Source organism: Cladophialophora immunda (genome assembly GCF_000835495.1).
Source record: "Cladophialophora immunda strain CBS 83496 unplaced genomic scaffold supercont1.1, whole genome shotgun sequence".
Classification (NCBI taxonomy): Eukaryota; Fungi; Ascomycota; class Eurotiomycetes; order Chaetothyriales; family Herpotrichiellaceae; genus Cladophialophora; species Cladophialophora immunda.
Window position 1 is genome coordinate 5065756 of NW_015622541.1, and position 21392 is coordinate 5087147.

Sequence of the window (21392 nt, forward strand, 5' to 3'; positions counted from 1 at the left end):
CTCCCATCCGTCGGACATTCTCGAGAAGATTCTCTTCGGCTATAACTCGCTGCGTTGCGAGCGCAGCTGCACAGCCAATCGCATGACCTTGGTAAGTGTGGCCGCTAACGAAGGTGTGTTGCTTATGCGTCTTCTCCAGAACGCCATGGACCTTGTGCGACAGCAGCACCGCCGAAATAGGCTGATATCCGGCACCGAGACCTTTGCCAATGGTTTGGACGTCCGGGGCCGAGTTACCCAACGACTGCCACGCATGAATCGTCCCCGTCCGACCCATTCCGCACATGACTTCGTCAAAAATCAACAGAATCCCATGCTGATCACACAATGCTCTCAACCGACCCAAATAGCCCTTGGCGGCCGGCACAGCTCCCAGGGTTGCTCCAGAGATTGGTTCCAGGATTATTGCAGCAACGGTCTCGGACCCGAGTTTTTCGATTGCGCTCTCGTATTCCTCGACGAGTCGATCAACATAAGACTCCTCACTCTCGCCAGGAAACCCATCACGAGACCAGAAACAAGGAGAGACGTGGGAGAAAGCCGGAGATAACATGGGTTCGAATGCAAGTCGACGATCTGGATTGAAGCCGGCAGAAAGGGCCCCTAGAGTGTTGCCATGATAGGAGAAGCGTCGGGAGATGAACAGATGGCGACTAGGCTCCCCATTGCAAATGTGATATTGTCGAGCTACTTTCAAGGCTGATTCCACCGCTTCCGACCCTGAAACACGGATGAGCAATGTGTGAGCATAAAGTTTCTCCACTCTTGATTTCCTTGGGGCTTACCTGAGCTCAAAAATATCACCTTCGCAAAGACTGATGGGCAAGTCGAGATCAGGACTGACGCCAGCATTTCGGCCGGATCATTGGTGAAGAAGGAGGTATGAGCATACGCCATTGCTCGTGCTTGGTCCACGATGGCTTCGATAACCTCCTTGTGCCCATGACCCAGACAAGAGACGGCCGCGCCGGAGCTTCCATCAATCACCAGAGCACCCTCTTTGTTTTGAATGTAAACTCCGTGACCGGCCACCGCCGTCGGATAGACCTTGCCCAACGATCTGTGGAAGACTGCCGACATGGGAGCTGAATCTTCGGCAACAATACTCAACCAGAAGAGCGTGGTCGGAGAAGGGCTGTGGTCAAGAACAAGTAACTATAAGGAGGCGGAGAGGAGGTGTCAGTGTTGGCTGGGTCTCCTCGAGAATTTGGACCACTCGAGCACAATAATGGAGATTGCTTACAGGTAGTCTGCAGCATCCGATTCAGTTTCGCTTTCTGTATACGTATACTGTACCTACAGCCTACCGCACCACCAATCACTCTAGAACGACATTGATCGCATGGACTTTGGAAGCATTTTTGGTCGTCTGCGATTGGCTCGCTGGGATATATTAGACCCACATTCATCCCGAACCCGAAAATTCGCTCCTCGAGAGGACTGCGGCGCCAATTGATGTACGATTAGAGTTTTGGGGCTCGTTCCCCCAAGGTCCAGCGATAACGAGACTCGTCGCCGTCGTCCAGCTATCCGGGGAGGATAATACTAGGCGTGAGTTTCGGATCAATCACGGCATGCTAACGCTTCGTTATCTAGGACACACGGGCAGTTTCTTCGCCTTGAAAGCTCTAGACCTTGATGGCCTATCCGACCACGCCAGTCGTCCAAGATAAAAAGCGAGCACGTCCCGCTCGGAGGATATCGATTTCCCCAGCGTCACTTCTGTGCATGCACGAGATATCAAGTTGCAACTCCGCGTTACCTAGGGAAATCAAATTTCCATACGTCTCCCTGGAGGTTGCAAATCGCGCCTGTCCACCCTTCATTCTATCGAGGACATCAGACATTCATCACCGCACACCCCCCACCTAGACACCATGGAAAAACTGGGCGCTGAGCTCACGGGGGTCGAATCGCCCCAGGACTCTTCGGAATCGCGCTCGTTCGAGGGAAGTGTAACCCAGTACAACCACACAAAGCGGCATTTGAAACCTCGCCATATCCAACTCTTGGGTATCGGTGGAACCATTGGCACCGTTTTGGTCAGCCTCTCTCCTACTTTCAAGACATTCTCTGCTTCTCGCTTTGCTTGCATTCTTTGAAACCCAGCCTTGATTGTACTGACCTCCATAGTTCGTTGGCATCGGCAGAGGATTGATCAACGGAGGTCCAGGGTCTCTCTTGATCAGTTTTATCTTTTGGGCTTCTGTGGTGCTGGCCGTGACGGCGTGTAAGTTTTTTCATGACAACGCGCTTCCCATTCTCTCCGTGAGACGCAAGAGCTTCAAGGGAAAAAGTTATGGTTCGATGCTGATAGTTGTGGTTCGATAGCGTTGTCAGAGATGATCTCCTACCTGCCAATCTCCTCGCCATTCATCACCCTTGCTGGCCGCTTCGTCGATGACGCTTTCGGCGTTGCCGTCGGGTTCAACTTTTTCCTGCTCGAGGCATTTCTGGTACCTTTTGAGCTGACTGCCCTCAACATCGTCCTCCATTTCTGGACCACTCGAATTCCCGTCGCCGTGGTAGTGGTTGTTGGCCTCATACTGTACACGAGCATCAACGTTTTCGGCGTGAAATATTTCGGCACCACCGAGTTCTACCTGTCGATGCTCAAGGTGCTTCTAGTCTTTGGCCTGACCTTCTATACCCTTGTGACAATGTGTGGCGGGAATCCGGATCATCATGCCTATGGTTTCGAGTTTGTCACCTCATCAGCCGCGAATATGGCCTGACACTGACTTGAGGACAGAAACTGGGGAAAGGGAGGCGCCTTTGTCGAATATTACACGACAGGGGACACCGGAAGATTCCTGGGCTTCTTACAGACTCTCATCCTGGCCACCGTGACGGTGACGGGGCCTGAACTGGTGTCCATGGCCGCTGGAGAGGCGGAGAACCCCCGAAAGGTCATGCCTCGCGCGTACAAGGCCGTCTTCTGGCGACTGAGTCTATTCTTCATCCTCGGTGCCCTCTGCGTGGGCATCGTCGTCCCGGCCAATTCAGAGGCATTGGCCAACGCGTACGCCACGTCGGGGTCGAATGCATCTTCGAGCCCGTACGTGATTTCGATGCAGAGCTTCGGGATCCCCGTGCTCCCGCACATTGTCAACGCCGTCCTCTTGACATCTGCCTTTTCCGCCGGAAACGGCTACTTTTTCGCGGCGACCCGAACACTCTACGGACTGGCGCTGCGTGGCAAAGCTCCCCGGATCTTTGCCAAAACGACCAAAGCGGGAAGTCCAATTTATGCCGTCGGGGCCGTGCTTTGCATCGGTACCCTGGCGTTCATGCAGGTCTCCAACTCATCCGCGAAAGTCTTCTCGTGGATCGTCTCATTGGTACCACCTCCTCTCCCTGTGATGGTCGTTGGCTTGTCTTTACTGATCACTGGAATAGGTTACCGGCGGCATGTTGATCAATTACGCGGCCAACTGTTACACCTATCTCAGATTTAGAAAAGCGTGTATGGTGCAGGGGCTTGCGCGAGAGAAGCTGCCGTACAAGGGTTACTTCCAGCCGTAAGTCCAAAGTTCTCAAGACAACCTGCAAGTTCCGTCAGCGGGTTACTCATTATATGCGCGCACAGGTATGCCGCTTACTACGGCATTTTCTGGAACGTTCTCATGATGCTCCTGAACGGGTTCGGAGGTAAGAAAAAGCATCGTCTGCCAAAGGAGGGAAACCATTCAGCTAATGAACTCGGCCCCAGTCTTTCTCAAAGGAAACTGGGACGTCCCGACGTTCTTCTTCGCCTACACCATGGTCGGCGTTTTCCCGTGCGTCTTCCTGTTCTGGAAACTTTTCAAGCGGACCAAGCAGATCCCTTCGGAGCAGGTGGATCTGCGATCGGACGTCGCGGAAATAGAGGCCTACGAGGCCAGCTTTGTCCCCGTCAGATCAGTGTAAGAGGATCTTGAGTTCTTTATTTTCCACCGTGCGTGAACCTCAGGCGGCTGACATGGCTTCTTGCGATAGGTTTTGGCTTGATAGAGTCCTCGACAGGATCTTCGATTAGTCCTGGAACTCACGCGGGTGGCGGCCAGTCTCAGTACTATCCCCGAAATGGATCGCTGTGTTTGGGAACCCCTTGGGTTATGGCTTTGTACGCTGCAAACGACCACGCCAGGTCGTAGAACGCTGGGAACACTTTTCAGCAGAGCATTCCAAGCCACGGACATTTTATTGATGCGCTTGCAAATGTAACCTGTATGGAGTTGGTAGATGGTCTTGGGTAGCGCAAGCTTTTACGATCCCCAAGAAGGTAGTAGACATGCTCGCTCCCTCTACAGGGTGAAGAATTATAACTTTGGCAAGATCTTATTGACAGCTATCTAAATACGAAGACCACCGCAGCAGTATAAAAGTTCTATGTTAGACAAGGGGCTGGTGGAGCACTTGAAAACAGCGTTCGCCACATCAAACATCGTTGCGGGGTTGCCCTCTACGCCAGCATGATGACCGTGCCGCTATTTTTCATGACCATTCTCCAGTCTACGGGACTGAGACCTCTTTTCAACGGCGTGGACTGGCCCCAAATCCGTCGGTCCGTGGCCCTCCAGGTCGCCATGACAATGTCTTTGGCGCGGGGGATATTCCCTATCCCTCTCTTGGCGGCCTTTGCAAACCAAATGAGCGCTCTGTGTCGGGAATCGACGTCGACAGCCTCTGCAGCCGCAATGAAGGCAGGCCAGAGTGCGATCGAGGGCCGCACCTTCGTCCCGGCGGTCAGGCAGTCGATGTTTTCCAGGCGATCGAACAGTCTCCGGACCAGCTCCTGGCAATCCTCCCTTGCGGCGGAAGCCAATCCGGCGGCCCGCTGATCGCCCTCCATTCTGCGGTGGGCGTTGGCATCAAGCGAGAACAACGACGGCGGCACGACCCGGTGGAAATAGAGGACCACAGCATGGTGGAAAGCCCATTGGTAGTTTTCCATCACTTCCTCCATCACGGGCCGCGGAAGGCGCTCTTGATCGTCGCCCATGATGCTGCTCGTGTCAAAAAGTGCCGACTCGGTGACGCCCGGAGTCAGGATTGGACTCAAGGAGGTTTGGGCCCGGAATGCAGCGTCGTCCACGTCAACAGCGTAGAGACGTTTGGCGAGGGCGTCGGTGGCTTGAAACACCGAGTTGGCCAGGCTCGGTGGTTGACTGTTGGATTCGTACGAGGATCGAAGTCGGATCAGCTCATGCAGCAGGGTCATCGTCTGAGCAGAGATCCCAAACGAGGTATCCAGGATGTAGGGAATGTTCTGGCTGGGGCCTCCATCACGCCCATCACAAGATCCTGCATCGCCGCTGCTCAGACTTGGACCGTCGTCAGGACGATCGACCTCGTCAATGTTGTTCGTTGGAGACGCCGAGAGGACAGCACTGTCCGCGCCAAACCAATCTTCTTCTATGGCATCAGTCTCTGCTTGGAGCTGCGCGGTCGCCGCCACAAGGTCGTAGGCCCGCAAAAGCTGCAAAAGGATGCAAGAAAGCACGCTCGACTTCCAGAACGACTCGCCTCCGGTGGCGTGGGCAAGCCGTTTCGCCAAGTTGAGAAACGTGTAGCAGTCTGACCGTTCGTCGCGGCCCCAGATGTGGGTGGTAATCAACGCCAACGCTGCAGCCAGGATTGTACACTTCTCGAGTTCCTTGAGACGCGCCATGTCCTGCAAGAGCATGCTAGTGAGGATCTTGATGGCCTTGTCTTGGTGGAACTTGGCTCTTTCCTGGTACCGTGCGCGATCTCGTTCATCACGATGGGTCAGATGAGATGCCGCTACCGACATCAAGGCATGTCGCAGCGCGGCCCGTCCACGTGTTTGCTCCCTGCGCAATGCCATGGGCATATATATTTGAAGCCAAGGATTCCTGACCGCATCCAGCGACGGGAGCATGATCGGGCAAATCGTGTTCTGGAAATAGGCCAGCAGATCGGTGTCTCTGTCATCGGGGACCAGGCGTCGATCACCGAGGTAGCCCGTAGAGTTGGATGCTTGCAGGCGGTCGGCATTGTCGCCATGCTGGTCCGGGACAGTGCTGGACGTCGTGAGTACCGCCTCCGCCGGTTTTGAGCGAGATGCGTCGTTGTGTACACGACTCTCCGATTGCTCCTGATCAAGCCGCGACCCTGGGCTTGGTACGTGTGTTGCATGCCTAATTCGCTGTTCCCCTTTGCGGGTGAAGTCCTGCAAGTTTACAGCGGCTGTGTGGGCAGTTTTCGCTCGCTTGTGCGGAGCATTCTGACCGTGTCTCGGTGAGGCGGCTGAGTGGGTATCGTGCAGATATCCTTGACATTGGTAATGCCGAGTGCGCTCACAATTACCACAGAACGGACGTCTCTCGTCGCACTGGGCACCGCCATGTCAGCACCCCAAAAAAGTGGCAAAGAAGGGGAGAGAGAGAGACTTGCCTTGATCTTTCGCTGTCGACAAGTTATACAACCCTGGAGTGGGGAATCGGGAAGGAGTCAGCCTGGTGGTGCAGGATATAGATAAGTGGTTTCGGTTCTTACGTTATAGCTCTTAGGAATACGGCGTCTGGAGACCTCAGTCCTAGTCTCTGTAGAGGAGAGCAGAGGTTCTAGTCCGGCAGAAAAATCCCAGAAAGCGACCGCTGGGTCATCATCGAAGAGCGGGCCGGTGGAGAAGTCCAGCATCGGAAACGGTGACCACGCATCCTGGAGAATATCATGTTGATTCATCTTGGTATTCGCGGCTTGGACGAGAGCAAGAGGCAGACGACCTCTCAGCTCAATACTCGGTAGGAATATGAAGGAACAAGGTCCCAGATTCGCTCGGCCTTGCGATTTTCTCGCTGCCGAATTTTCGGAAACCTAATCTAAACGTTTATCTGGGTCACGTGGTCGCGCTGGGAGAGACGTTACAAAGCCGATATCAGGGTATTGGAGTCTAATGGCCTGGGCTATCTATTCTGCCGAGTTACATAGCGAACAGTTTAGTGCAGACCTGGACATTCGCGCTTAGGGGGTTCACGATTTCGTAATAGAGACTTATATCATAGTAAATTTGGACAGCAATCCAAAGGCTTCTTGTACGTCCTTGGTAGTATCCATACGTGCCATAGTAAACAACCCTTACTTCGAATCATAAGTGGAGATATGTTCAAGCCGTGACAATGGTTCCGGCTACAGCATAGACACTGTATAGCCTCAGAAGATGATAGAGAACCACATCCTCGCGTCTGCAGAGCTAAGTGAATGACCTATACTCCCACCCAAACGAGGCGCAATATCATAGTAACGCCAAGTGTCTTGTGCCAGGAGAGAGTCCAGTTGATATCACTTGAAATATACTCAGCGGAAACGTCGATAGGTTGTCGTTGTTATGGCAGACGCACCTGTGCCCGAGAAGCAGTATCGAGCTCTCGGAACTCTTTCATAGTATAAACGCCGGAAGCATAATTAGGGGGCTTATCGTTCAACCACTTGGTGTTTAATAGTGGACGACATCTTGTCTTCCCTCCAATGTTTTGAAGCTGTCTTTCAAGGAACTGATTGCTCGAAGTTTATCCTGATTAGATATGAAGCTCTACTTTTCCGTCTATCAGGAAGCAACCGAAACTGGCTCTTCAGCCTGGTATCTAGGAAGCTTGTCACCAGCCGCCCATTTGTACTTGGAGCCAGGGTGGTCTTCTGGCAGTCTTCTGGTTCCCAGGAAGACTTCTCTCGCCGTGGCACCTTCCTTCTCCACGGCAGATCTAAAGAGCCCGCGGCGCCGCAACTCGGGCAACAAGTATTCGATGATGTCCTCGAAGGTCCCAGGATTGGCGATATGAGCTAGATTGAAGCCATCCACGCCAGAGACCTCCACCCAGCGTTCCAATTCGTCAGCCACCGTGGTCGGGCTTCCTATGACTTTTGCCCCAAGTCCTCCGACACTGAGGTATTCCACGATTCTTTTTTTTGTCCAGGGTAAATTGTCGGTACCTGGGACAGTACTTGACCATCGTCGCACAATGGAACGAACTCGTGGAGAGTCCGACATGTTAAAGTCCTCGTCGTCCGAGTAGCCTGACAGGTCGACTCCAGTCCATCCTCCGAACAGAGCTAGAGCACCCTCGTGATCGGCGTATTTCAAGTAGTCTTCCCGCTTTTGGTGTGCTTCCTCGTCGGTGGGCGCGACTATCACATTAATACCGACAATGACCTTGATGTGGTTTGGGTCCCGCCCTTCGTTCTGTGCGACTTTCCGAATGTTTTCGACGGTGGCACGGGTCACTTCCGGTGTTTGACCGCCAATAAAGATTGCCTCTCCGTGCTTGCCTCCAAAGCCGTTGCCGGCCTCGGATACGCCGGCCTGGAATAGGAAGGGAGTGCGCTGTGGCGACGGCTCGCAGAAATGGGGGCCCGGCACCTCGAAGTATTTGCCCTTGTGATTGATCTGTCGGACGCCGTCCGCAGCAATGTAGACACCCGCGTCTTTGTCCGCAAGGACCGCGTCGTCCCGGAAGCTGCCCTCCCAGAGCTTATACACTACCTCCATGTATTCGTGGGCAATGGCGTACCTCTCGTCGTGAGGAATTTGTTCCTTCAGCCCATGGTTCCGCGCCGCACTGTCCAGGTACGAAGTGACAATATTCCAGGCCAGCCGGCCGTCGCTAAGGTGGTCAACCGTTGAAAGGCGCCTCGCCAGGGCGTACGGCTTCTCGTAAGTGAGGCTGGCCGTCACCCCGAATATCAAGTTCTTGGTGACCGCCGCCATGGCCGGGACCAAGTACAACGGATCGTTCACGGGAAACTGGGCGCCCGACGACAGCGCAGGAACGACGTTTGCTGGACCCTTGTAGACGTCGTAAGGGCCTAAAGTGTCTGCAATGAACATTGCGTGGAAATTGGCCCGGTCGAGCAACTGCGCCAGATCCGTCCAAAAGGACAGTTTCTTGTACTCGTCTGTCCTATTTCGAGGGTGTCGCCACAGCCCGGGCGCAAGATGTCCTGGAGTGTTCATTACAAAGGCATTGAGGATGAACTCTTTCTTCCTCCCAGAGGTATCTCCAGCGGTAGCGACGCCATTGGATGTCACAGGCTTTGATATTTCTGCCATTATATGATATAAAACTGATACAAAGTCTTGCGCCTCAGCTTCGAGCGGGTAGTTGAATTTGGCCCAGTGAGGACGATCCCCAAATAATTTCTCTCGCAACTCATCTTATTTCTCGAGTCTGGCGTTGATTCCATTTGTAGTCTGGCTGCTATTCGTGGAGATTTCGGACATGGTCGACAATCGCAATACTCGGATTCTGGCACGCCATCGTCAACGATCCACTTCTCTGGACACGAGACCCCACGCAGTGTTTAGTATTGCGCAGCTCCTAAGACTTTGATTCGCTCTTTGATCTCACCATTAGCAGTGAGAGCCTGTCCCGTAAATGCATGGGGGCCAGAACGCGCCCTTTTGGGAAAGGCCTTTCCTCTTCTTGCTCGCCAGCCTTTTCTCTCCTCCAATACGTGAATTGTTCCACTATGAAGATGATGCTGCAATACACAGACAGTATATGTTCCCATGAAAGTGACTAAATGAGCATTTCTTCCCATCACCGTTGTCCAACAAAATCTAGAGAGGATAGATGAAATATTTGTTCTCCAGATCCGTCAAATCCAGAAGGGAGATGTCCACCTCCACCTCAATTCTATTCCCGTCGGCGTCAATCTGGTCAATGACTCCTGTCCTCGTCTTTCCGGCAGCTTGCTGCTCTGCAATCCACGCACGGCGCTCCTTGTTCCGGCGAGAGAGGATCCAGTTGATCACCAGCAGTATCGCCGGGGTGCCGACCCAGCTGATAACGATCTGGACGATCCACGCTGAGTAATACCGGGGGGCATCTCTCGGGACCCAGATCTGTGGTGATATCAAGTTGGCAATGCCATAGCCAGCCATGAAGAAAACGTTGCGGGCTAATTTCTTTGTATATCCCGCCGCTGTCGACGTAGTCCAACCAAGCGCAATGATGTACGTGATGCCATAGGTATTGCCGGCAAGGATCAAGCACGCCAACAGGGAGATGGTCTTGCCCCATTGAATAGCCACCATGCCAATTCCGCCCGCAATGGCGGGGAGACACCATATGGTTCCCCAGTAAGCCTTACGCCATGGAAAATAATGCAGCAAAATTGTAGCGACTATGCAACAGGCGACGGCGAAGCCACCGCCCGCGGTGCTGACAAGCGTAGAGCCGAGGTCAGATACACCGATGGCGACGAAGAGAAGATTCTGTTGGTATGCAATATTGTTGGAGATCATGAGCGTGAAGGCTTGGAGCCCGAAGAGCCAGGAAATAGGATCTTTGATGGCTTCGCGCAGTTGGCTTTTCTTCACTTTCTTGTGCTCGATGGAACTCGTCGTTGCACTGTGGATTTCTTTGACCAGGTACAGTCTCTCCTGGAGGTTCAAGAACCGTGCTTCACCCGGGTTATTAGGATAGATGAAAAAGACCAGGATCGAAAGAAAGAAGGTCAAACCTCCTGTGACGACCATGAAGAGTTTCCAAGGTAGCACCGAGCTGTGGCTGTACAAAAGGCCGTATGCAATGAAACCTGCGGGGATAGGTGCGCCCATGCAAGAGATCCAGAACAGCGGTTGAAGCAGCCCTTGGACGTGTGGGACGAAAAACATGCCCATGGTGATTTCAATTGCCGGGACCACCACTGACTCGACGAACCCCAAGAAGAATCTCAGGGCAATTAGTGCGCCGTAGCTTTCTGCCGTGCAGTGAAGGAAGACGATCACGGACCAGAGGAAGATGGTCACACCCATGAAGCGACCGAGAGGTACTCGTTGAATAAGATAGTGACCTGGCACTTGGCCTATGATGTAACCTTGAGACTAGAGTCAGCCGGGTTCGTTGCTTCGATGCTGTCAATTCTGTCCGTACCAGCGTAGAAGAGCGTGTTGAGGTTGTTGTACTGTCCATTGCCAATACCAGTCTCCTCGAACAAGCCTAGGATTGAAGCATAAGCCAAGGTGGCCTTATCGATCTGTCAATACATGTTAGTTTTGCGTGGTTTTGGACCTCCCTTTCGTGCTAACATACGAAAAGCATCAGATTGATCGTCAACAAGAGCGGCACAAGACCATAGTACAGCTTTCGCTTGAGTCTGCGTACGCCACCTTGATCTAATAAGAGATCAATCGACTCTCCATACTCCTTCACCAGGTTGAAAGTCACGTCTGCATCCCTCTCCGAGATATGTGGTTCGGGCTTCTCTGCCACCCCAGGCAGCGCAAGCTTTTCGGCCATTGCAATCGAACTGGAAAGAATGGTGTCAGGAATAAGAACGAGACACGGTCATGGATAAAATTCGGAGGATGTAATCCAAGAAAGGAGTGAAGTGGCAGGCCAAGTCGAGGATTGCAATTTTTTATAAGCCTTCTTGCCCGTCGTTCGTGATATTAGCCATCGTTCGCGTCATTTTTGGTCCTGCATGTACAGACGGTCTGGCTTCAGAAAATCTAGTCCTGATATGGATCTTCTGGGTTTCTAAGTGGACTGCACAACACTGTTGGAGATAGCCGTTATGCACTGATATGGGTAGTTCGAAAGTCTTACCAGGGTTTGGCGACCCGCCCAGTACCTCGCACATGGCACGAGCCAAAGCTTGGTGGTGCTTGATTTTTAGAGGCCAGAAAATCCGATGACTAGTGGCATGATACTGCTTTGCGGGCATTTCGCTCGCCACTCAACCCTTGCGGGCTTGTAGCAATGCTTCGTACTTGTTATGTCGAACGCGAGAGCAAGTGGCGGACTCCTCTCCGTTGATCCGTATTCCCGGCAGATTCTCTCACACGGAGTATTCCGGCCTCTTCCTGCAGTGGTGAAACTAGTATTGGCAGTTTTCTAGAAAGCCGGGCCGGCACCGAAAACCACTGCATATGCAAACCGCTTCTCCTGTTCGCGGGCCACGTTCTCCAGCTTGTCGCATCATCAAGTAAGACTCTTTTTAACACAGTGTCTAGACGCGAAAGCGCACGCCATGTCTAATGGACCGCATTATTTTTCCTCCATCTGTCCGCTGCCGTGGAGATGAATGCGAGCGGTGTAAGCTTGGCCCTATCCGTCTCCCAACGCAACGGCTGCGTTAGTCCCAAAGGAACCCTATCATCTTCTTCCATCTTGGCGTTTTGGCTTCTGGCTCTATATCTTCAGCTGCTCGTGCAAGAGCCTCTTCAATAGGGATCTCTGAAAGTTTCACAATCTTCGTCCGCTTATATATCTTCCATGCAACGTATGCCGTGACCACAAGAGGTATATCCCTTTGATAGTGACGTCAGCAGACATATTGAAAGGTGCTGAGTTCTGTATACTTACAAATATGACGAGATGAACCCACTGGTGGACCAATTGCCCTTGGTGAAGACTGGGAATCCGGCTGTGAGGAGAATCACGACGCACAAGAAGAGTGCCGCGGGCGTCGAAAACTCTGTTGTAAAAAAAAAAGTAACGTTAGCATGTTGTAAGCAGAAAAAAGAGTGTTTCAACATGTACCAGTCCATCTTGAATGCCAAGGGAGCATCTTCAACTCTAGTCCTTGCGCCTTCATAGCCCGGAGAAGTCGGAGATGATTCAACAGCACCGTGATCCACGAAACTAGTACACCGCACGCCGTCAAATCCACGAGCCACCAGAATACCGTTAGCGCGCTGTTCGATAGGCTCATGAAAGCAAGGAACATGAACGCAGCAAAGAATAGCACGCAAACGTATGGAACGCCCCATGGTGTAGTGCGCAGAAAGACTTTGGGCGCCTGATGCTTCAGTGCAAGGCCGTACAGGACACGGGTACCGGACAGCAAGGCTTGATTCGAGCTGGACCACGCAGAGGTGATCACGATGGCGTTCACTAGCGATGGAACGCCTTTGAGGCCCGCTGCGCTGGCTGCGATAACAAACGGGCTCTGCGCAGCAGTGCCGGACTCATCGTCAAGTCTGGGGTCGTTGCTCGGTACAAGCATGCCTACAATGAGGACAGCCAGGATGTAAAAGGTTGAAACACGGACAAAGACCCGCTTACATGCCTTGGGAATTGCCACACGTGGATGACGCGTCTCGGCTGCCGCCATAGCAATGCTCTCGGTTCCCGCAAAGCTGAAGACAGCGTTGCTCATAACAGCCCAGTAACCGAGAAACTTGCCCCAGGAGCCAGCGGCTATGTACTCGACGAATGGGCCAGGATTCTTCCAGTATCTAAAGCCAGTTCGGGGTGTACCCGACACTCCGCCCAGGTCGATGACCAAGCCGAGCAGAATCAGGAAGACAATGAAGAGGATCTTGAGGAGAGCAAACCAGAACTCGACCTCGCCATAGACGCCGATAAAAGATAGGCCGACGATGACGGTCAGAGCAATAAATATCACAATCCATAGTGAGGGATTGATGTCCGTCCAGTACTGGAAAAGAACGCAAATTGCTGTGATTTCAGTGGGAATGGAGAGACAGTTGCCGTACACCAGGTTATAACTGTTGGGGATGTGTTAGGAAGTGATTTGTTCGGCACTCAAGGGGCGACGCACCCAATTGCAAAGCCAAAAGCAGGATCGATCAAGAGTTCAGCATGCCGGACAAAGGAGCCAGTAACAGGCAGAAGAGCTGTCACTTCACCCAGAGCAAACTGAACCGCGCAAACAACTAAACCGATGGTCGCGTAGGCAAGCAGTGCCCCTAAAGGACCTGCCGTCTGAATTGATCCTCCGAGTCCTAAGAACAGACCTGTTCCCTTCGGGCATGAATCAGCTTCCCGACGGGGAGATGAAAAGGAAAATGCCGTGAAACCTACGATAGCTCCAGCGATAGCGATGAGGGACACATGTCGTTGATGAAGACCTCGCCTAAGCTCACGGTCCTCTGTGACCGTCACAAAGTCACTTTCGTCGAGTGTAGAAGGGCCCTCCGTGATACATGGCTGTAGGCGTGCCACTGGTTCTACATTGCTCTGAATCTGCTTGTCGACACGCTGTGCTATTTCAGCCATGGGTATATCCAGGCACGAGGTAGTAATTGATGACCTGCTGTAGGAACTTCTGCGTAGAGCACGGCAGCATCCGTTGAGGTAGAAAGTTGAAGTTACAAAGGTCCAGTGCGACAGCGAAATTTCGCCGCTGAATGGCGTGCTCGGTCTGACTGGGTAAGCACGAGATGCGTACAAAATTCCCTCCGTCCGAAAGGAGACCTCAGTCTGCCGTAGCGCAAGTGTCGAACGATGACAGTCCCTTGTGTCAGATACTTTGGTACTCGATTGGAGAATAGTCAACGGTAGGAAAGGCGCATCTCAGTTATTATATATCTCCAGTGAAAAGATTAATGTGTGGGAGAATCATGGTGGCGGGGGGCTTATGGTGCAGTCATTCCGATAAGGATTATGCTTAACCGGCGTAAGCGCAAATTTAGAAGAGCTTCGGCTTCAGCTTCCTACCTAGGAACGTATCTAAAGATTTACTCGGGGTCCTTTAAACCTGGCCTCTGTTCCGTTGTCGCCGTGGGTACGGAGTATACCAACTATCCTCACCCTGTGCTCCTTCAACAGGGCATATACCGATGTCGTCTCCTAGACTAGTAAGTCAGCGCCATCCTTTGAGCCCCAAAGCTTGAGGATTTCTCTTTTCGCAGCATCCATGTTGCAAGAATCTATTCTCTTCTGGATGTCCAATCTTGTGCTGCGCAATTGCTCTGCTACCGTGGACCAAGCGATGCTCCCATGGTCAAATATTGGGATGACATCTTCACTGCCGTCCCATACCTTCGGCCCGTTGAAGGAGACCTTGACAAGTCGGCCCTGTTCTTTGAGGATGCTACCCGCAACCATGACGGTGTCTATCTCTTGAATGCCAGCATGTCTGACTACCGCAACTAGGGGGTCATGCTCAAATGCGCAACACATAGCTGGAGTATTACCGTTGATCACGATGATGTCCGCTGCTTTTCCTTCTGTTAGGCTTCCAGTCTTGTCTGATACACACGCGGCGCGAGCTCCCAGGATCGTCGCCAGATTGAAGGCATGTTCCGTTGTAGGCTCGATATGTTTTGGGAACTTCCCATCGGCCAACATTTGAGAGTTGCGGTGGGAGCGTGTTACTGCAAGACCGACCTGCATTGCATGAAGCAAGGTCGAAGGGTTATTGGAATGACCTATAACGAGCGTCATCAGTCTGGGAGCCAAAGACAAAAGATCTGTAGTCGAAACCCACAATCGGCGCCAATAGAGCCTCGCACGTCTTTTCTGAACCCGGTAATCTCGCCATGAGCCATTTGGGACTCCGTACCCGGAGTCGCAGCAACGAATGCCCCTGATTTTCGCATTATCTCGAGTTCCTCTTCCGTTGACCCGGTGGCATGAGACAGAATAATGTCTGATCTGAGCAGACCATACTCTTCTAACGCCTTGGGCACAGAGAGCCCCATGCCTGCGAGGAGTCAGAAGGAAAGGAAGAAGATGTTAGCCGACCAGGGGTTGCCGCATACCTGCAATGTTATTCCTTCGCCAGTGGGAAGTGATTATCTTGGCTCCGATATTCCGAGCTGTTTCGAATATGTGTATTACGTCCTCGCGTGGTAATGTGTAGGAGTCAAAGCCAAGCCCCATAGCCACTCTTCCACATGGTCGTTGTGTTTGTTGCTGGAGGTCGCGCAGCAGCGGGAAAAACCAATCAGGTACGAGCTGGCTGTCCGCAATGACTTCATTATCCCATCTCTTAAGCCGTGGGGTCACGCTGAGGCATAAGATTGAACGTATTTGAGAGCAAAGAGTGGCTGCGAGGGCGGCAAAGCCGTGACTCGGAGAGTAGGCCATGTGAGCATGGTCCACAATACATGTCGTCCCTCCATCGATGGCCTCCATCAACCCTCCCAGTTCACCCCAGAAGACGTCTCGTGCGGTATAATTGAACGGCTGCCAATTGCCTTTTGCAGTGTAATCGAGGAGACTGTCGTCGCTGTGCCTTCCCTTGAGCTGAGTTTGCCAAACGTGATGATGAGTATCGACAAAACCAGGCGAGACCACCTTGCCATGGCAGTCTATGACTTTGGTGTCTGGTCCAACCACCAAGTCTTTCCCGATCTGGGCGATGTGTTCTCCTCGAATCAGAAGATCCGTGTCTCGAAGCACACGAACTCTGTCATGTTCGTCATGCTGAAGGATTGTTCCTCGCCGAAGGAGGATTCTGGACTCGCGGGTTTCGGCCATCGCTGCAACCCTGAGAAACCAAGGTTATCGAGCTGCAACGCTGTCGATAATGGTCATATCATGTAATGGACCTTCAGAAATACATATATAACATTCTTCTCTCCAGCTGTTCGGAAGGTGCTGCGAAAAGCTGTGGAGAGTAGAAGTAGTGGCTACAGGATTTTCCTGCCCAAGTTGTGTGGAGTTACCAGATTGCCAAAGTCTCCCAAAATCCGTGGAACATGACACATTGCACCAATGCCCCCAAGACTGCTCAACTCGTAGGGACTGGTAGACTGCCTTGCATTGCCTAGTCAAATTCCATCAACCGAGGAGAAAATTCCAAGCACACTCGTAGGATTGTTGCGCCAGTTCTAGGGTGCCTAACCGGTTCTGTTATAAGCGAGCTCGGGAATGTGTCTTGGTGCGAGATGGCCCGAGACCAAAGTAGGCTCTCGGTAGTCTAACTCGTTGCGTAAATAATCCTTGCAATGCTCTGATTTGCCATACATTCTACGATGTACCCGTCTAAGCATTTTCTGGTGAGACTTGTAGGCCGCCTCAATGTCTTTCTGGCGGCTGTGGTGGAGGATGGCCCCATTTCCTGGAGAGTTTCTGTCCTTTGCACCTGTCACTCGGCGCATTGGTATGTGTAACCTCAGGAGAAAATGGGTTCAGCCAAACAGATGGTGGCTACAAGAGGATTCACATTCTGACTGCTCGGTAACCTAGCCTCTTCTAGAGGCCAAGGCTGCAGACTGATGAAGTTACCACTTCGGTATCTCGATTGATCTTTGGAGTACCCCAGAACCTCTCAAGAGCACGGACCAATTTCTGCATGAACCCCGCGTTCGGCAAGCGACTGAAGAGAAATGAGTTGTTCAAACCTGCAAACCTGGACCCGAATACCTTTGTACGTTCTGGAGATTGTCGTTGCTGCCTGCGAAAGTGGGAGCGGGAAAAGGTTTATAAGACCATGCCGAGGGTCAGGCGAAGAGCATATAAGTTGTAGCTCTGCATTTCACTGTACACTTTACTATCATTGAAAAATTTGCCCTACAGATTGGAATCCGTGACTTTACGAAAGAACTGTTGGGTCTTTCGTCATGTCAGAAGACAAATATGATCTTATTGTCGTCGGGTCTGGCTTTGCTGGGTCCGCCACGGCTCTAGCTTTTCTGGAAACCTGCAAAGCTCAGAAGAAACCTGGACGAGTTGTTATCGTGGAAAGCGGCAAAGACGGAGAAAGGTGTGGCGCGTCACGCTGGACATCAGCTTACCTTAGGCTTGACAAAGACAACAATCTCGATCCCGCCTGGATCAATGAGATGGACAGAGTCAGCCAAGGTCTGCACGACAGAGATTATTGCGCAAAGATGTATCTGGAGGTTCCCAAGACTATGGTGTACCTCCTCGAGCACGGAGTTGTGATCAATCACCATAGTAAGCATCACAGACCTCCCGTGTCCCATTGACTACGTGATGAAGGGCTATGTGAATTGCTGACTACACAGCGAAACCATAGAAGAGAAGAATGTGTTACTTGAACTCGACACAGATCAATACTATGCCACCCCAGAAGGCGGTGGATATGCCATTGTGCAAAACTATTTTAACCACATGAAAGAGCACGATGGCTTGACCATTATGTGGGAGACACAAGCCGAAAAGCTGCTCACCAGCGACACAGGAGAGGTGACCGGAGTAAAAGTCAGAAAGACCGATGGTCGTCTCTATGACGTTCTTGGGTCAAACGTAATGCTCGCCTGTGGTGGCTTCGAAGGAAACCAAGAGATGCTGGCAAAGTACGTCGGGCCTCGGACCCAGGCCCTTCCCCTTATTGCGCCAGGCCTCGTGCACAACCGTGGAGCCGGCCTTCGCATGGCTATGGAAGTGGGTGCCGCAACCTCTGGCGCTTTCGACGGCATCCATAGCGAGATTGTCGATGCTCGAACCAGCAAACCGGATGCAGTGATTTGGGGCCACTGTTATGGTATAGTGGTTAATGGCGATTGCAAGCGATTTTACGATGAAGGAAAACGACATTTGTTCGCAACATTTGAAATGATTGCCCTGGAAACCTGGCGTGACCAGAACAATGAAGCGTACTTGATCTTCGACAGGCCTGTCTCTGATAAGTTTCGTCCCGGCTGGGTCTATCAAACCACAGATCTTGATCCTGAGGAGGCACCGACCATTGCTACACTGGCAGAAAAGCTCGGGCTGGAGCCCGCGAAGCTGGAGCGCACCGTCCAGGAGTTCAACGCGGCGTGCAACGACAAGCCATGGGATACCATGAAGTTTGACGGCAAAGCCACGACAGGCTTGTCGCCTAACAAGACCAACTGGGCGAATCCAATTGCAACACCACCCTTTTATGGGTTCCCGTTGAAGACAACTCTCACTTTTACCTACGGAGGTCTGAAGACCGACCTTGAATCCCGGGTCGTCGCGGCAAATAACATCCCAATCCCGGGATTGTATGCCGCTGGAGAGCTCACAGGAGCGTTCTATCACGAGGTACGTTGGATGGTCCGCAGTGCTCTTCGAAGCAGCGTTTCTGAATTGACATACAGTATCCCCCTATGACGACGGTACTTCGCTCTCTGACTTTTGGCCGAATTGCCGGGACAGCGATTGCGGGGCAGTTGAAAGCGCGCGACAATAAGCTGTAGGTTGAGTCGATCATTTCGACCTGAGGTTTGGAAAATTATGGATGCATGCGTACAAGTGGGGATTTTGATGACACTCCGTTACGAGTAGGATCAGGAGTGGTTGCCGGGAATAGGGTGGAAAAGAGAGATTGGCCGAAGGAGGCTAGCGTACCGGGTAACTCGGTTCTTTGATTGGGCCAAGTGGACTCTCCGCCTCAGGGGCCTCAGCCCTGCTCAGCGAGTGAGGTTTTGACGTTCCAGTGTACAAGCTTCCAACGCGCGGAAACCGGGCGAAAGTCCCGCGTGCCATCCCTCAATAAGTCGTCATTCAATCGAAGCACATTCCAAAGATCGATGATCTATTGAGAGTGGCAGAAGTGAACATGAGGTGGCAGAAATGGAGCAGTAGCTGATGAACTTTATTCTTCTCTGCCACTGCCGCTAGCCCTGACCACACAGCATAGACCTTGTCATTATGGTGCAGAGGGTGATCTCCAAACTCTCAAGAGTTGCAGGTATAGGCGACGAACAGTGACAAAATTACCCATGCGGGCACATCATGGTGGCGAGGAGTTAGAGAGATCGTCCGACCCAGAGTGAATACACTTGTGTTACATGATGGCATTGACAGGGTTGTAGTACGTTGGACTTTATCAGCAATTTGTCGAAGATGACCACACTGAAGCGATGTACTCTTCTCGTGACTGGGGTTAAGAAAAGCATGGGCTTGGGGCAGAACCGGGGGAGTTTCTGCCAAGACGATGGTAGTAGTTGAATGTAAATCCGGTACATAAGTACACTTGTCATATCGTCAAGTACGACAGCTTTTAATGCTCAGACAATACAGGAGGTGCTGAAAGATCGTAAAGCACATTTGTGATGATATTCCAGTCATGCCGCGCAGCTTGCCTTCACTGAATCAACAGGCTGGCCAGCTCACAGCCGGAAACTCTGTATAAAAGTCTTCTTCCGTAAGAGTGATGTGGGCTTCCTGCTCTCGTTGGATCGTCTTCGACGCTTGTTTCAGGCCGAGAGATGTCCCAATCTCCTCAAGTGTTTTGTGCGCCTGCGTTCGTTGTGAATTGTTACTCCAGCGGCTGTGAAGAACGACATCTAGCGGCCACAAAAGATGCTCTCCACCTAGGACTCTTTGCGCCGTTTGAGTTACCAGTTGGCCCCTCGAGTCGACTCTTTGCAAGTGGAAAGGTATGCTGTCGCATATCGCAGACAACATGTTGGTGATAGTCTGGGCGGATCGCTTGACCTTTGGTACCACGTTCTGTCTGGAAGAGGGACAAATATAGACCACATTCTCCACAATTTCAATGATGAGCTCATGAAGAGCAATACGAGCACATCGATACTGGTTCCATACCTTGCCAACCTGGATATCGTTGTAAAAGTCCATAGTGGCGTCAAGCACATCTGAAAGGCTGTGGCTTGTCGTCATTGGAAGCCACCGACCAGTCAGGCTTCTCTCCCATTCCTCAAATCGTCGGTCAATCTCTTCTGCTCCCTGTAAAGCGTCAAGCCACACCATCTGGATATTGGTAGCAGACCCAACTAGTACGTTGGATAGGTTCTCGACTGAGGTTCGTAATTTCCCGATTGCCAAGCAGCAGCGTAAGATTTCTGCCGCGGGTTCTGCAGAAGCGCGATGACAGACTTGTTCCTCACACAGCTCAGACCATTCCGGATAGTGCTTCAGAACATAAGCTTGCTGCGGCATCTGTGAGCAGTCTTGGAAAAAGATTCGAGAGGCCAAACCTACAGCTTGAATAACCAAAGAATTTGCGACCTTAGAATTGGTTGAGGCAGAATACTGTTGAGATGCTCGCTGCAAGAGGAGGGATTTGCACGCTCTCAGGTGCGACCCGGATGTGACCGAGCGCTCCCCTGCAATATCCTTCGTCAAAGCTCAGCCATTGATTTCTCTGTCATCATAAAGATCAAAACTGACGCTGATCAAGTGAAGAACGAGAACCGTACAGAAGGTCTCATCCTTCAATTTCTGGGCATCATCGTCGAGGGCAACGTTCAGTAGATTCAAACACCGGCCGTAAAACTTGCGGGCGGAGCCAATCGCACCATGGTCACCGGCTTGATTTCCCAGTAGTAAGAGCGAAGCCGCACGTATGGAGTGTCTCAATGCACTGTTCTCACAGGAGCGTATGTATAGTTGTGGCAAGAGGGAAAGCCACGTCCCAGACATGACAAGCTGCTCAAAGAAATACTGGGTCATTATCTCCGTCTTCGACAATTTCAACTCACTTGATATAGAAAGAGATGGTGTGGTTTCCAGGAAGCTCCTCGGGTCATTCTGGTAGTCACATGAGCTTAACAGGACGCTCGAAGTCGAAAGTTCTCCCGACAATTCGTTGACCCGTACATCGATATCACAAGGGCTGAAGGGATCGCAGAACTCCAGGGCTGAATAAGTATTCGTCATTGCGGAGTCACAGCATTTTTGGTAGTGGTCCTGGCTATGGTCCGGAGGAAGTGAGCTGTGGGCGCGATTCTCTGCTTGGGTTGCTCTATACATAACTTTCGATGTCTCGTGGCGGAACATGACGTCTGC

At 52.0% G+C, this 21392-nt stretch overlaps 5 protein-coding genes across 5 annotated transcripts; 1 reads left to right on the top strand and 4 right to left on the bottom strand.

Annotated features, from left to right (window-relative positions):
• Positions 1-1877: 1877 nt before the first annotated feature.
• Positions 1878-4018, top strand: PV07_01478 (uncharacterized protein; the record flags this gene model as incomplete). The annotated part of the gene is made up of 8 exons (XM_016388008.1): positions 1878-2042; positions 2134-2230; positions 2332-2701; positions 2753-3341; positions 3400-3521; positions 3590-3651; positions 3713-3905; positions 3979-4018. 8 exons carry the CDS (start codon positions 1878-1880, stop codon positions 4016-4018), a joined length of 1638 nt encoding a protein of 545 aa, XP_016254936.1.
• Positions 4019-4360: 342 nt separating this feature from the next.
• PV07_01479 (uncharacterized protein) lies at positions 4361-6646 on the bottom strand (the record flags this gene model as incomplete). Its single annotated transcript, XM_016388009.1, has 3 exons — positions 4361-6337; positions 6400-6432; positions 6502-6646. Coding segments are annotated over 3 exons (2071 nt in total), but the record flags the coding sequence as incomplete, so codon positions are not given.
• A 906-nt stretch (positions 6647-7552) lies between these two features.
• On the bottom strand, positions 7553-9052 carry PV07_01480 (uncharacterized protein; the record flags this gene model as incomplete). Its single annotated transcript, XM_016388010.1, has 1 exon — positions 7553-9052. The coding sequence occupies one exon, from the start codon at positions 9050-9052 to the stop codon at positions 7553-7555; it is 1500 nt and encodes a 499-aa protein (XP_016254938.1).
• A 2503-nt stretch (positions 9053-11555) lies between these two features.
• Positions 11556-14123, bottom strand: PV07_01481 (uncharacterized protein). The gene is made up of 5 exons (XM_016388011.1): positions 13779-14123; positions 13516-13718; positions 12492-13462; positions 12315-12426; positions 11556-12259 (listed from the first exon to the last, which is right to left on the bottom strand). Exons 1-5 carry the CDS (start codon positions 13971-13973, stop codon positions 12085-12087), a joined length of 1656 nt encoding a protein of 551 aa, XP_016254939.1. The 5' UTR covers positions 13974-14123; the 3' UTR covers positions 11556-12084.
• Positions 14124-19662: 5539 nt separating this feature from the next.
• On the bottom strand, positions 19663-21263 carry PV07_01482 (uncharacterized protein; the record flags this gene model as incomplete). Its single annotated transcript, XM_016388012.1, has 3 exons — positions 19663-20534; positions 20586-20720; positions 20775-21263. 3 exons carry the CDS (start codon positions 21261-21263, stop codon positions 19734-19736), a joined length of 1425 nt encoding a protein of 474 aa, XP_016254940.1. The 3' UTR covers positions 19663-19733.
• Between the last annotated feature and the right edge of the window lie 129 nt (positions 21264-21392).

Coding starts and splice junctions, on each gene's coding strand:
- PV07_01481 (XM_016388011.1), bottom strand. CDS start 13,973: ATGGCTGAAATAGCACAGCGTGTCGACAAGCAGATTCAGAGCAATGTA. Junction 13,463..13,515: donor GCTTTTGGCTTTGCAATTGG/GTGCGTCGCCCC, acceptor CATCCCCAACAG/TTATAACCTGGTGTACGGCA. Junction 12,260..12,314: donor GGGTTCATCTCGTCATATTT/GTAAGTATACAG, acceptor TCACTATCAAAG/GGATATACCTCTTGTGGTCA.